At 40.1% G+C, this 15,209-nt stretch overlaps 1 protein-coding gene across 3 annotated transcripts in view; it reads right to left on the reverse strand.

The window, feature by feature from the left end:
• The window catches only part of fras1 (Fraser extracellular matrix complex subunit 1), a 423,924-nt gene that overhangs the window by 175,184 nt on the left and 233,531 nt on the right, over window positions 1-15,209 (reverse strand). For all 3 annotated transcript variants that reach the window (XM_048599246.1, XM_048599242.1, XM_048599254.1), the window contains 6 exons: window positions 12,326-12,511; window positions 8,239-8,379; window positions 5,703-5,846; window positions 4,736-4,888; window positions 4,473-4,619; window positions 3,144-3,290 (listed from right to left, as the gene is read on the reverse strand). In XM_048599246.1, the coding sequence (XP_048455203.1) occupies window positions 3,144-3,290; window positions 4,473-4,619; window positions 4,736-4,888; window positions 5,703-5,846; window positions 8,239-8,379; window positions 12,326-12,511 (918 nt within the window). The remainder of the gene's footprint in view (window positions 1-3,143; window positions 3,291-4,472; window positions 4,620-4,735; window positions 4,889-5,702; window positions 5,847-8,238; window positions 8,380-12,325; window positions 12,512-15,209) is intronic.

The following is a 15,209-nucleotide window of genomic DNA, read 5'->3' on the forward strand; positions in this document are numbered from 1 at the left end:
TGATAATACACAAACAAATGTCTGGGGACAATCTATGCTGTAATCCATGTCAGTTCACCTTGATGCAGTATTCTGATTCAGTAATTTCCACTATGAGTTTTGTTTTAAGTAACTAACAAATGTGTACAGCATCAGATCTGTAAAGATATAGACAAATAAAAGGAGATGATCGATAACAAAGACACTGGAGGTAAATAAAAAGCATCTGAATGAAAAATAATGAATGAATACTACAGTATGTTCATCTGAAATATCAATAATGACAAGATGTAGCAAATTAATATCACTCTGCTACTGTGCAAATTAGTGTGGCAATAATATTTTAGATACTCAAGGATAAATTCTGATGTGAACGTTTTCATTGACAGCATTGCATTTATTGATAGAGACAATACAAAGACAAATTTAATTTATCAATCAACCAAACAACTTAATCTTCTGGTTACTGTGCCACACCTTGTCCCAATGAGGCAAGCAGCATGCAAGCTAAGTGTTATCTGTTTGTTGACATTACTGTAACTTGAAGTGCAGTTCAAATTGTGTCGTTGACTGGCTGCATGCCCAAGAAGGGACAATCAATGTGTGGAGCTCACAAGGCATAAAGGAGAACTACTTTGTTTTTTCATAAAAGGCAACCTATCTGTCTTACTGGGAAGCTGAACTCAGCCACTGGAACCTTCTCAGCAGGATGACCTTTATGGATGGAAGACGATGTGCAATGGAGCAGCAAATCAGAGAGATGGCTCCCAGTTTCTTTGATGGAGGGCTGGAAGTGGAATGTAGGAGCAATGGATGACGTTTCCACAAGGGGCTAGAGGGCCCTCAAGGTACACACAGTGAAGGGAATTGTAGCATACGGTCACAAATGGTAGTTCACAATGTTTGACCCAAGAACTTACATGCATTATCGTAGAATAATCAACGATCTCATATCTGTAGGCAATGTGAGTGAATGAACGCTCAAATGGCATCTTCTATCCATTGAATCACTCATTCATTCTCTTCAATGAATCACATCTTCATCAATCACTCATCAGCTTAACATTCAGATACTCCCTTTCAAATTCACTTAACTGTGTTGCCACCTTGGACTCACTGCTTGCAGGTCCTGCATCCCTTCAGCTACTCTGTTATTTTAGGCACATAGCCCAAACAGATTGCATCACCCTCACTGTCATTCTTCTTTCACCCTTGCAGGAGAAGCTCACCATAACAGTAGCAGGTAGCAAAGAAGTGGCAGTGGACAGGCATGTCTGCATTTCTTCAGCCCTTTAAAGGAGACAGCTATCTGCATTATATAGTTGATACTGACAGAGATCATTACATCATCTTCTGACCTTCATCAGAGGGTCAGAAGTCAGGACGCTTGCCGATGAGTATATAATGTCTTTCACAGCTTCCAAGATACTAAAGCCATCTGCATTCATGTGCAGTGATCCTTGATGCCTCTTGCCCTCTCCCACTTCCTCTCCCTCTTCTTCCCTTTGCACAGGGATCCCCTCTCAGTTTTGATCTCTTAGTCATGCTATAGCCTGAGACAAATTTTCAAGATGGCGCCAGTGCGGTAAGCAGTGTTCAAGCTCATCAGAGCTCATCTGCTCCAGGCCAGCGGCATTGTTTTCTCTATGTACATTTCATCTTTCCTCTCTGTTATCTTCCTTTCTCTTTCAGCTTTGAGGCCAGAGAGATGTCAGGTGTGGCGGTGGATGGGACACCTGGCACCAATGGCGGTGCCCACAGCATGGACTCTTGGCAGCAGTAGGCCTGGAGCCTGGACCCTTAGCAGTGGTGGGGCCCAGAGTGGAGACCCCTGGCAGTGGTATGCCTAGATCCTTGGGTCTTGGCGGTGCTGGTAAGGTGGCAGTGAAAGTAGAGCTAGGGTCTCCTGGGGCATTGGCGTTGTCGTTCCTGTCCCCAGAGAGGGCCTCCTTGAGGATGGGAACACCTTCCAGAAGCCCTGAAGCTTGAGACCCTAGTTTGAACAGAAAATTAATTCTTATTGAAGTAATTACATTGAACATAGAATTCTGGCTCACTCTATCTAGTAACAAATGAAAAGTGCTTCATCTTAAATTCCTTTTGTGAATCCTTTAAAGAACTCTAGTGGAGAGTTCCTCCTGTTCCGGATCAGATTCAGTTGGGAGTTTTTCAAGATATATCATAAACAGAACTTCTATAGTCAAATTGACAACTTGATTTGATTTATTTATTATCCTAAGTATTTTGTTACAAACTACAATGAAAAATGTAGTATAGTGTTGCTACTCTGCGCTGCCGTCTTAAAACACAGAAAATAATCAAAGCACAGAAAATGAAGCCAGAAAAATAAAGCAATGAAGTTCAAAGTTACAGCCCTTCTTGTTAAGTGCTGAGTCATAGGCCTGAAGCAACCAGCCATGAGTCCCCTTGCCATGCCACCAGAACAAGAGTCGCCAATCTTCGGCGCCATCTCACTTCCACCTATGTTGCTGCCACCACGAGTCCTCGCTGGACCTCATCAATGCAGCCACCTCCAATGTCACCAGGTCCCACACCGGGCCAAACCTGACTCCACTGCCACAGCCATGAGTCCACTCTGGGCCCGCCCTGCTGATTGCAACCACTGCCAATGCCTCTGAGTCTCATACTGGACCGAAACCCGCCTTTGCCACCACCTCCAGGAGTCTGCACTGGGTGCAGAGACCGCAGGGAATCAACCTCACCTCCACTGCAGCAGCCATTGATCAGCACTGGGCTCACTTTGTTGATGCAGAAGCTGCCAGGAACCCAAACTCACCACCAATGCCGTCGTCACGACCAAGCTGTTCACAACAGTAAAGGAGAAAGGAAGAAAACCTTCTGCACAAATCATTTAAATGATTGTTTGATGCCTCGATGCACCCATTCTGCATTCTTTGGACAGTTGTATGACACATCCATGCATCTTTACAGCCTGGGCATACACTATTGGAAGTGGATGAAAGTAGTCGAGCCAACTTTTTATTTTGTTTGAACAGACAAATTAAGTACCTCCTCATATAATTCATAAATGCACCACCAGCATGTTACAATGATTGAGTATTTTAAACTTTTAAAATAAGCCAAACTAATGAGAAAAATAAACTACAAACTGGGAGAGAAACGATAATAATGGTTTGTTTTACCTCGGCAAGTTCGAGTTGAGTAATCGATGTAGTATTGCTGAGCGCAGGACTCGTATTGACATTCTCCGAAAAGCAAAACTTTAGTGGGGTCTTTACAGGATAAGCAAGCTGAATTAGACTCACAGGTCAAACACTGGCTGTTGCAGGCTAGGAAACAAAAACAAGTAATCTATTGAAATATTTTCTCCCTCCTGGAGAAAAAAACTGACTATAACATCACAGAACCCATTTGTTGTGAAAATGAATCAGCTTGTAAAAAGCCTTAACTTGTTAGTTGATTAAGAGCTTTCATTTTGTCACATGACTGTTAAAAGTACTTATCCCAGACAAACAACACTTTGTGGGCACCTCAGGCTGGGTTTGGAGTTGTAGAAGGGACAGAAAATGTAATTGACAGGTCTTCAGGTACAGCAGCGAGGAGAATTTGATTAAATTTAAACATTTAATGTAGAAATCTGAAGATTAAAACTGATCACCAACTAGTCTTTCTTTTGTCAGTCCTCAGTATTCTGAAGACTCTCTTACTGGTGTGTGTCAGGGGCGTACCAGAGTGCCCTGAAGTGCCTACTAGGTAATTCCTCTAGAAAATAGTGGTGAAAACCCACAACTGTCTCCTTTTGAGTAATTTTCATTGGTTAAGTGGCCTATGCCTATTTTAGCCCAAGCCGAGCTCTGCACGTCCAGAAATCTTGGCTCGACATAAAATGGAATGCAGACTCTGCAAAGTAGTTCTCAGACCCTTTTTATGACCTGTGCAGCTGGGAAAATATGTGTTCCCTGGAAATAAAGCTCGATAAATAAGCCCTTAAGTATTAACGTCAGGTTAAAACTTAGCTATGGTGCTTTCAATGTTTAATGTCCGTGCTTACACTGAAACAAAAAAAATGGCATTTTACAGCAGCACTGGAGGCTGTTGATGCTGACGAATTTGTTCATTAACACAAATTGTCAATTTCTGGAAAGTGAAGGGAAAAAGGTACATCAATAGAAGGAAAGAATTCATCAGAAATTGTTGTCCAAAACTTGTAAAATTTACTTGAAACTAATTTAGTTATGAAACCATAAGTTCAAGAATAAAACTTGCACTTAGTACATTGCCATAGTATAATTTTCTTTTACTTTACATAAGGAAAGTGTCTGTTTTATTTAAAGCATTACCTTCGCTCAGCAGCTGGATATGGTAAGTAATTTTTTCAACTGATATTCCGACAAAAGTCCTAAGAGTCAAATTTTTGATATGCACTTCTGGTGGCTGTGATACCTTAACTGTATTGTGAAGTTGGAATTATGCCAGTTGTTTAATTCGGAAGAGTCAGCAGAGATACATACCTTGACAGATCTGTTGGTTGTCACTATAGAAAGCTGGGGGACAGGCAGTAATACACTGGCCAGCATGAGACAGAACTAGGTTAGCTGCACAGGCAGTGCAACTGTAACCTCCTTCACCACTGCAGGTTTTACATGAAGAATGACATCCTGGAAAAAGTAACGACAGGAATATCTCGGTATTTTTAGATTGATCAAAGTAGGAATTTTGTTAAAAAAGCAAATAGAAGTCCATTTCAAAATACTTTTCTCCCCCAATTACTTACTTTGACAAATGCCTCTGCTCATGAAGTACCCTACGGGACAATGAGAAATACAAGTGTCTCCAAGCAGCACCTCACGAGGATTCTTACAGTAGAGGCAGACGCTACCTGTATCTTTAAGATCGGCTGTACAGTGCTGACACTGAGGTTGGCAATCTGAAACAGAAATAAAAGAATACATTGATATCAGATGGTAACTGCATCAGCCTAGAACAGTTGACAATAATTAATATTTTTTTTTAACCGTTGAATTCTTGATTCATTACAGAAAACAACCAATTGTGAACAAATGGGCTCATTGTGTACCTGTTTTAAGTGTACAGATCATTACAATATAGTATTAGATGGTACAAGGTAGAGGCAGCTATACGCTGTGCTGATCTTTTATGTTTGAGATCTTGCAGCCCACTCCTGAGATGCCTCAGTGATCCTTCAAAGGTGGGTGCGAATGAGCGAGATGCGAGAGGCGTGATGTGATGGTGGTGGAAAGAGAGCCCGTAGAGTCACAGAAAGACTTTCCACATTAAGATCAGTAGATTGCTGTCCGGTTCTGAGGAAGCGTCACCGGACCCGAAATGTTAACTCTGTTTTTCCCTTCACAGATGCTGCCAGACCTGCTGAGCTTTTCCAGCAACTTAGGTCTTGTTCCTGATTTACAGCATAGACAGCTCTTTCGATTTTTGTTTGCTGTCCCTCTCCTGCTAGCTGAAGAGATCCATTCTGATCCTGGACAGTTCTAATCCTGGTCCTGAAAGTATTTTGGGAAATGAATGCTTTGCCCAATCTTATTGGAAAGACTTAACACAGCTTCATGCTTTTTTTTGGGGGGGTTAGATTCTGTTTTACACCACGGATTTCAATACCAAGAAAAATGGTGGGGAAACTGAAAGCAGTCACAAATGGGCATCTGCTACATTTCACTATGAGTGGATGCTCTCAAAGTCATGGTGCAGCCCAAGTGTTCACTTACCAACACAGTATCCAACTTGGTTCAGGTATTGCCCCTCTCTGCAGCTGGTTCTGCAGTATCCATTGAGCAACTTAATATGAGGATGACACGTCAAACAGTCTGAGTCTGAGGGGCCGTCACACTGCTTGCAGGAAGGATGGCATGCTAGAAAGGTGGAGAAAATCGAATATAAAATAAAGGACTGCAGATGCTGTTAGTGAAAATCTAAGAAAGCTAAATTATCAAATGTTTTCTTGAGCTTTAACATGTTCAATGTGCTACATATATGTTGTTAATTTTGAAAATGTAAACGTTGGCATGTATTTGGCTTCTGCCACAATTTAATCTTCCACGTGTGCAAGAACATTCAAATTTGTAAACCAAAAATGAATAGTTTAGATCCGATAGACTACATTTATTAGCCTTTCTTCATCACCTATTCAAAACATTGATGACTAGCTTGTGGAATGGATAACAAAAGATTTCTTTTAAAAGTGCTAACTATTGTTAATTATTTAATAAATTGACAAACACAAACTTTGAAAAGCTAGTATTTTTTGATACACACGCCAAATAAATAAATGTGCAGCCAATAATGTCTGCGGAGTCTGTTTCTACTGCACTGACATTAATTTCAAAACACTTGTGCATTCATTTGGTCACAGAATCATTGCAATGCAGAAGGGTGCCATTGGGTCCACTGTGTCTGCACCTATCCTCCAAATGAGCAATATGACTCAATGCCATTCTCCTGCCCTTTATCCAGAATCCTGAATGTTGTTTCTATTTGATTAATCATCTGATACCCCTTGAATGTCACAATTAATCTTGTCGTCACCACACTTCCAGGCAGCTTTCTTGCAACACATTTCCTTCTATTGCATTGTGTTTGTGCCCTCTTGTTCTTGCTCATCTTATGAAAGGAAACAGTTTCTCCCTATACATTCTGTCCAGCCCTCATGACTTTGAAAACTTCTATAAAATTTCCTCTTAGCATTCCCCCCTCCAAGGAAAACAATCCCTTTCTCCAACCTATCTTCATTATTGAAGTTTCTAATCCATTGAATTGTTCTTATAAGCCCCTTCTGCACTCTCTTTAACGCGTTCTCATCTTTCCTAAAGTCTGGCGCCCAAAATTGTACTATATACTCCAACTGAGTTTGAACTAGAATCAAGATGAGCTCAGCATTGTATGCCTCTATTAATAAAGCCTGGGGTATTGTATGCTTTACCAACTGCTTTTTCTATCTGTCCTGTCACCTTCTGTGACTTATGCACATATACATCTAGGTCTCTCTGTTCCTGTAATCTTTTAGGGTCAGGCCCTTTTATTTTATACTGTATCCCATTTCCATATCACGTCTTCCCCAGCACTAGACTGGACCAGATCTCTTCAAGTCGGCCAGTCCCTGGTTGAACATGGCCCGACTCTCTGCCCCTGGACATGTTTCCCTGATCTGTCATCCACTCTTGTTCTACCCCCACCAAACTTATTTCTCCCACCCATCCTGACCTACCGTAAAAACTGCTTCACTTACTTTCACACATTGCACTCTACCCCCTTCCCACTTGACAACCTACCCACCTTGTGAGGATCCTGTACCTTTAAGACCGATTTGTTCTGTGCTGTTTCTCTTGCAGAGGTGTTGCCACAGCGGTGAAAGAATGTCTGCTTCAGAAGCAATGAGCAAACAGCTTTGGGCTCACTGAGTGTTTTTGCTAAATTAGATAAAAGAAGCATGAATGGATGGAGTCAGGCTCACACAGACCCAGGATTGTAGTTTTGCTTTTAGTTGGAGTTTGGAGCTGGATGTCGAAGCTGATAGATACAGCTCTCGTTCTGCTGCAGCAGAAGGCCTGAGCTCTCCCTCTGCTCCAAGATTGTTTCTTTCAGTGTTTCTTTCTCCTAGACTCGAAGCAAGATAGCACATGAGGAAAATCTGCTTTACTGAATTTGCCTGCGTTAAGTGTGTGTTTACGGGATGTTGCTGTATTGAAACAATTGATGATTAGTAGTTAAATAATATATTGTTTTATTAGGTATGCCACTTCTTTTTTTGCTTGTATTTTAACAATAAAGTGTGTTTTGCTTAATGCCTAGTGCTGGATGAATCAAATCAGATCTTGAACACAATTCCTTACACTTGCTTTAAACAAAATAGAAAATTAGGGTCTAGGCTTTCTCCTTGATATATTTTGGGGTGTTTGATTTGGTCCCTAACAACTGGAACCATATATGCTAACGAGCTAATACCTTGCCCTCTAGACATGTGGCACCCTAGTTATCTGACACAATAAACTCTCTATACGTCTGGCAGCCAGCACTGACACCCCAAACACTTCCATAGCTGGCATACTACTTTGCTGGCACTCTCCACCCACTTATCTGGCATCCTACACCCTCTCCAGTGACATTCTTTCTTGCTAGAATCCTATCCAGCAAGTAAACTTTCTTTATCCTATCCTAACTTTTACATGGCTGTAAAATACACAAGCAATAAATGAGAGTAGCAAATGAAAAATTCAAACACTAGCAATGCAAAAGCAGCAGACGTACAATAACAGGCATCGTCTTGACGGTAGAACCCCTCAGGACATGTATGAAGACACTTGCTTTCATACAGGGCTCTTGGTGGAGAACAGGCTGTGCAATTCTGAGGACTGCTCCCTGTGCAGCTTTTGCAGGTGGCATGGCACTCTATGTGCAAAATAACAGAGATCACACACAAAAGATTGATTAATATCCAGTACTCCACTTCATTTATTATTGCAAATAAGTTAAGATCTTTGATCTCGAACAAATATTAATTCTATTTTATTCATGATAACTACATTACTGATAAAATGAACAATTTACCACTGTTTTAATTGGAAAATAAGCATCTTCATTGATTGCTAGCTCGTGGAAAAACTAGATTTTTTTTACTGCTGATCATATATAATCCATGACTTCTACATGCTGTGAGTTGAACCTGGTTGACGAATTTGCATACATACATTTTGAATGTGTGCTAGAATTTGTGATTTGCAATCTTGGGTTGGATTTTATGATTCCCACCAGCTGGTTTGTGAGTGGGGAGTGTGCAGAGACTGGTGGATGGCCTATCAACTTCATACCCACTGACACTGGAGCTGTCTGGAGCCTGCCTGTTGGAGCCATTACAAAATTCAGCCCTTTATTTTGTTAAGGTGGCAAACTTGATACTTCTATCTTTCATAAATAATTCAGTCAGAATGTACAAGGTTTGATAGGCATATGCTTTTTCATGTTCACACTCTACAGACCATCGTGAAAACAGAAAATCAAAGTTTCATGTCATGGAATGCATTGTGTCATCACTGTTCAGTATCAGCAGCAAACACTCCAGAAAACAAATGGAATCTATTAACAAAATTGCACCCTAGAGAACAGTCCCAAATTACAGATGTGTTATTCTGTAATTTTGCATTATAATCAAGATTATAATCGCCAGGACATCATGAATAACTGATCCCGTAAATCTCGCCCACCACATAGAGTCACAGATTCATACGGCACGGTAACAGACTCTTTGGTCCAATTAGTTCATGCCGACCAAGTTTCCCAAACCAGACTAGTCCCACTTGCCTGCGTTTGGCCCATATCCTTCTAAACCTTTCCTATTCATGTACCTATCCATGTACCTATCCAGATGTCTTTTAAATGTAGTAACTGTGCCTGCATCTATCACTTCCTCTGTCAGTTCATTCAACATATGAACCACCCTCTGTGTGAAAACGTTGTCCCTCATGTCCTTTACACCTTTCTCCTCTCACCTTAAAAACATGTTTGTCTCAAAGTGATAGGTTCATGTCAGCCTTCCTGACCCACAGTCGATTGAGAACCTTCAGTAGTATAGATGTAGACAGTGTACTTGCCATGCATAAACCTGGAAATACTTACCCTACTGGAGTTGCTTGTGAGTTTCCAGAGGGACGTGAGGGAGTCCTGTGCTCAAAGGCACTTCAGGCCTGATTATAGGACCCTACAAGGCTTGAGGGAGTGCAGTGACAGCCCCAGAACTATCTTTCCTGATGACTCTTACCCTTTATGCCCTTCTGAACTTCACTTACCTGTAACCCATCTCCCTCATTTAGCATGAACCATTGCCAAGTGCCAGGTGATGAGCAAGTTGGTGTCCGATTGACCAACAGATCTCAACAACAGGTTATTCTCTACCACAGCCCTTTATTTACAGGGATAGTCCATCAATTCCCAGTTAATGCAACAGACCTTCACAAAATGAGGCAGCACAGGCCTCTCACTAGCTTGTCAGCCAGTCAGCAAAACCCCATCACATACACTACATTACACTTCATTATTTGTGGAGGTTCTAGAGTCATCGTGTCATGTAGCATGGAAACAGACCTTTGGTCCAACTAGTCCAAGCTGACCATGTTCTCAAACTAAACTAGTCCTACCTGCCTGCTCCTGGCCCATATCCCTCCAAACCTTTCCTATTCATGTACTTATCCAAATGTCTTTTAAACATTGTAACTGTACCAGCATCCACCACTTCCTCTGGCAGTTCATTCCACTCACTAACCACTCCGTGTAAAAAATTTGCCCTTTGTGTCCTTTTTAAATTTATCTCCTCTCATCTTAAAAATATGTAGTTTTGAACTCCCCACCTTGGGGAACAAACCTTTGCTATTCACCTTATCAATGTCCCTCATAATTTTATAAACTTCTATAAGGTCACTCCTCAACTTCCTATGCTCCAGTGAATAAGTCTGACATCAAATATTCACATTTGCATTTGCATTGGAATGACTGCAGGTGAGTATTCTGAGGGTTTATTCCAACATTAGTTGAACTAATATTCACTGGAAGTTGTTAATATTTTGATAGATTTGATTCTTCTTCCTGCTCCTCCTCACATAAAAATGTGATCAATTTGTGTTAGGGCAAAAGATAGAAAGGTACTGGAATTATGAATATATGGAACAGTACCCCTGAGCAAAATCACTGTCTGTTCAATCATGCATTATTTTTCTGTAGCTTGCAGAATCTAATCTGCTTTAAATAATTAGAAGCTGAGAATGAATGCCTCAAATCATTCAGACATGCATAACTTCAATGATAGCACAGTAAAAACAAGACCTGTGACTTGCAATTTGGCTTGGTGAAACTGAAAATTAATTTGCAAACTCCATTACTATATTATGAAGAAGAAGGAAGCCTGAGGAAAATACTTTTTTTAAAAACTTAAGATACTCCCTACTGCTCTCAAAAAATTACATGTGGCATCTTGAAGCAAATCACCTAGATTCAGCTTGTTTACACCATCACATAGAGAAACAACTTGGATGTTCACTTTATTTCCAAAGAAGATTCAGTGACACAAATTACTTTGGATTGTATGCATACATCTCACTGGAACTCCATTGGCTTTAAAGAGCGTCATCACCTCTAATGACTTTGGGAACTGATCTAACAGAGGGCAATGTAAGTAATCAATAGTGTTTCTTTTTCCGCTCAAGCTCATAGCACCTCCGCGGGATCTCCAATCCAAAGTGTAATTTTTTAATTAAATGCAAGCCATTTTCTATTAATGGATCTGATTCAGTTTACATATAAAAATCCAACATTGTTAAGATGAAATAAGAAATGCAAAATCCAAGTTATATCTATATAGCAGCTTTAAATATAGTCAACTGTCTTAAGGTGCTTCGCAGAAGCAGGACAGCAAAGCAATATTAGGAGAGAAGGCAAAAATGCTCTTGAAGAGTGGGCTTGTGGGAACATGTTTAAGATGGAATATCAAACAACAAATGGAAGGGTCAATGGAAACAGCTCTAGAATTAAGTGACATAGCCCATTGAAGTTTTGTCAGAGGTGATTCAACAAATTGAAAAAGGAATTTTAAACATTGTTTTGATTGCTTTCGTCATCAGAGTAATGAAACAAAAAAAGCATTAGGTACAAACCCACTATTTCTCCCAATCCCCAAGAAAAATGAATACATATTTCACACTTATATTTGATAATGTATAGTAAAGTCATTTTACTTATATGGGAAAACTAATTTTCTGCTGGCATTAACCATCAGTCCAAAAAAAGAGTCTGACTTTTAAGGTAGGTAATTTGGGGGAAAAATTGGACATCACAGGATCTTGCTGGAATTGTGTGTAGAACTATGCTAAACAATACTTTTCTGTGTATATATACATGTGACCTTGCAAAGACTTAAAGAAACAAGCTAACAACAGCTGCCACTAGTCTCCTTTCATCAATAATTAACACAACCATAAAATTGACACATGATTGGAACATATTAGATTACATCAAAGCTACTATTGAGTAAATTAGATGAGTCACTCAGGGTTTATCATGTTCCTGAATGAATATTGTGCATTTTAACTTTTGTGGGGTTGATAGCTATTTCAGTGGTGACTGTATTTTGAAGCTGTAATTAACTTGTATAATGGGCAATTAGAAATCCCTCGGCATCAAGAGGCTACTTACAAGCGTTGAATACTTCAAGCATATTAACCTTTCCAATCATAACATCTTTCAAATATTGAAGACAGCACAAATATTTCAAAACTGGACTATTAAGTATGATAATACTAAAGCTCAATATGCCCCTAAAGTCTAACTGAATGAACTGACAGCAACTTACCTGTGCATTCTTTAGCACTGTTCACGTAGAAATGCGATTTGCAATCAGCCACACATTCTCCATGTGGCAGTTCACGGGTATCCTCATGGGTATCGTCGTGAGTCTGAATAACTTCTTCTGGTTTGAGGCAGTTAGTGCAGTCTGACTGCTTGGGGCCAACACAGGCCCGGCATGGACGGCTACAGGCTTACAGAGGACAAAATAATAGTGAATATCCGATGGCTTATGTGTTAATTATTTTTATACAGTTAGGACAATGCTGCTTCATCAAAACTCTCCCATGGATAAATAAGAATCATACAGAATGGGTTCCCAGTTCAGACTTAACATCTAAAAATTCAAATGATGGAAATCAGCTTTTTCTCCTGTTATAAAAACATGTTTTTTTTAAATCAAGGATTACTTGCTTTATTAAATGGATTGAAACCACAAGAAATGTCTTCTTTAAAAAAAAGGCTGCCCACAGTATTAAGTGGCCTAAACAGTAGTTCTTCAAAAGGCTGGACAGTTACTTGACTTCACCTTGAAAATGACAAAGCTATCAGAAAGGAGACAGACTGTTTGATAGTAGACTAGTAGAATAACCAGGTTAAATGAGTGTGAAAGGCCCATTCCTGAACTAGTCATAGATATCCAGAGATAATCTATTCACTCAGGGGAGTGCAGTCTGATCAGCTTTTTTTTACTAACCTATCTTTCTCATCAACCTATTCAGCAATGTTATTACACACCACTGAAGCAGTTAGGACTTGAACCAGGTCTCCTAGACCAGGGGTCGGGATGCTATCACTGTGCCACAGCGGGCTTTCCAATCAGTTAAATTCATCACTTTGGACAATGGACCCCAGCTGAGAAGGGATTACACTCTGGATCATTCAGACAACTCACCTACGTAAGCAATTAATACATTAATAATAGACCTGCAACAAGGGGCTGTTGTGGTGAAGTAGTTGTGTCCCTCCCTCTGGACCAAGAGGCCTGGATTCAAGGCCCATCCTCACCAGAGGTGTGTAACAACATCTCTGTACATGTCTGTACATGATTAAAAAATACAGACCTGTAACAGAATGGCAGTGTCCCTGTCTTTGAGCCAGAAGACTGGAATTCAAGTCCCATGTTCAAAGTGCGTTTCATAACATGTTTGAACAGATTGACTAAAAATATCTCGACCTGCAACATGGATTTCCAGTTTGTGGTGACCATATTTAGTAACTAGCTTGATTGAGAAGATGCCTATGGCAAGTTAAACCTATATATTAAAAAATGAAGAAACTGCTCTTCTAGAATTGAACAGCCAGACATTGATTGAGCGGGTAACAGCAAGTCAAGAACTTGTAGGCTCTTTCTTTCTCTAGCTGCTCTGTAAACATGTGCCCTGCCTGTAATGGCTGGCCAAACACTGCTGGCAGCACCTTCAAATGTAAACCAAACAGCTGCAGTCTTCAGAAGAAAGAACAGAGATCATCCAACAAAGGCTTTAACTTATCTGCACAGATCCTTTAAACTCACCAAACAAGGCCTGAAGCCATCCAAAGCAACAACACAAAACAATTTAGCCAACCCTTCCTCTTTGCAATCTATTTCTGCATAAACAAGATCAGACTGGGTTTCTGATGTGAGCATTTTCTCAGGATTTTATCCTCAGCCCAAACCCAAAGCTGTTCTCAGAAGCCAGACAAAATTCAGCCCATACCTCCTGGTTCAGAGGCAGGGCTTAATGACAATTGCTCAATCTGACTGGATGAATAACCCCTCTGTTACTTATTCTGCTCACACACACCTGAAATTCCTTAGGAAGGGCAAAATGCAGGCTGGCTTAAACAGCAGATTAGAGCAATCCTGTCAGAGAGAAAATGGCAAGAGCTATTTCTTCATCACTGACCAGAAAATCAGGGGCATCATTTAGAGAGTTGGACTTTATAAAAGAAAATAGAATCTGTTAGAAATGAGCATTAGCTGACTCGTATCTCACGAACATTTTTCTAACTAAAACTGCAGTGCTGCAGAAATGTATTGTACATGATTCCTTAAAAACCCAATGTGAATATTTGCATGCTGTGAAAATGAGCTCTTAATAAAACTATCGATGAAGTTATTAAAGTGCTTCAATGTTAATGTAGTACTAGACTACCACTTACTAATCTTACACTACAAATCAGAGATGAAATCCTGAGCTGCAGAATTGGCATCAAGAAATATCTTTTGTGACATGTTTCTTAATGAGCTTCAACAACATTATGATTAAAAATACCGGCACAGAGAGAGTTCAGACTTCTGGTCCTGTGAATAAAATTGTGTAATTCTTACATTTAAAACCATCTCCGAGAGACATTTCAGTTTTAGCTGCCATGCTTGTAACCATGCAGGGGTTTCAATATTTTTTCTTCTTTAACATTAGATGAATGTTGATGGCAAGGCAAGCATTTGTCATTCATTCATCGCTAATTGCCACCGAGGCCAGTATTTGTTGATAATTCCTAATTACCCTTGAATGGAGTTGCTTTCATAGCTATTTCAGAAGACATTTAAGAGACAATCAAACCACTGTTGGTCTGGAGTCATGTGCAGGCCAGACTAAATAAAGATGGCTCATTTCCTTTGAAAAAAAAATCAGAGAGCCAGATAGGCTTTGCAATAATCAATGACAGTTTCAAGGCAACATCATGACTGGGTTTCAATTCCAGTTTATATTTAATTAATTTATTTTTAAAATTAATTGCATTTAAATTCTACCAGTTGCCATGGTGACATTTGAACCAATGTCCCAAAGGCAATAGCTCAGCCCTTAGGTTTACTAATCCAGTGACAATACTGCCATCCCACCAGCTGCTCCTACAAAGCTGTCAGAAAGGAAGTTCCAGGATTTTGTCCCCGTAATGTGAAT

Source organism: Rhincodon typus, chromosome 1 (genome assembly GCF_021869965.1).
Source record: "Rhincodon typus isolate 14 chromosome 1, sRhiTyp1.1, whole genome shotgun sequence".
Taxonomy (NCBI): Eukaryota; Metazoa; Chordata; class Chondrichthyes; order Orectolobiformes; family Rhincodontidae; genus Rhincodon; species Rhincodon typus.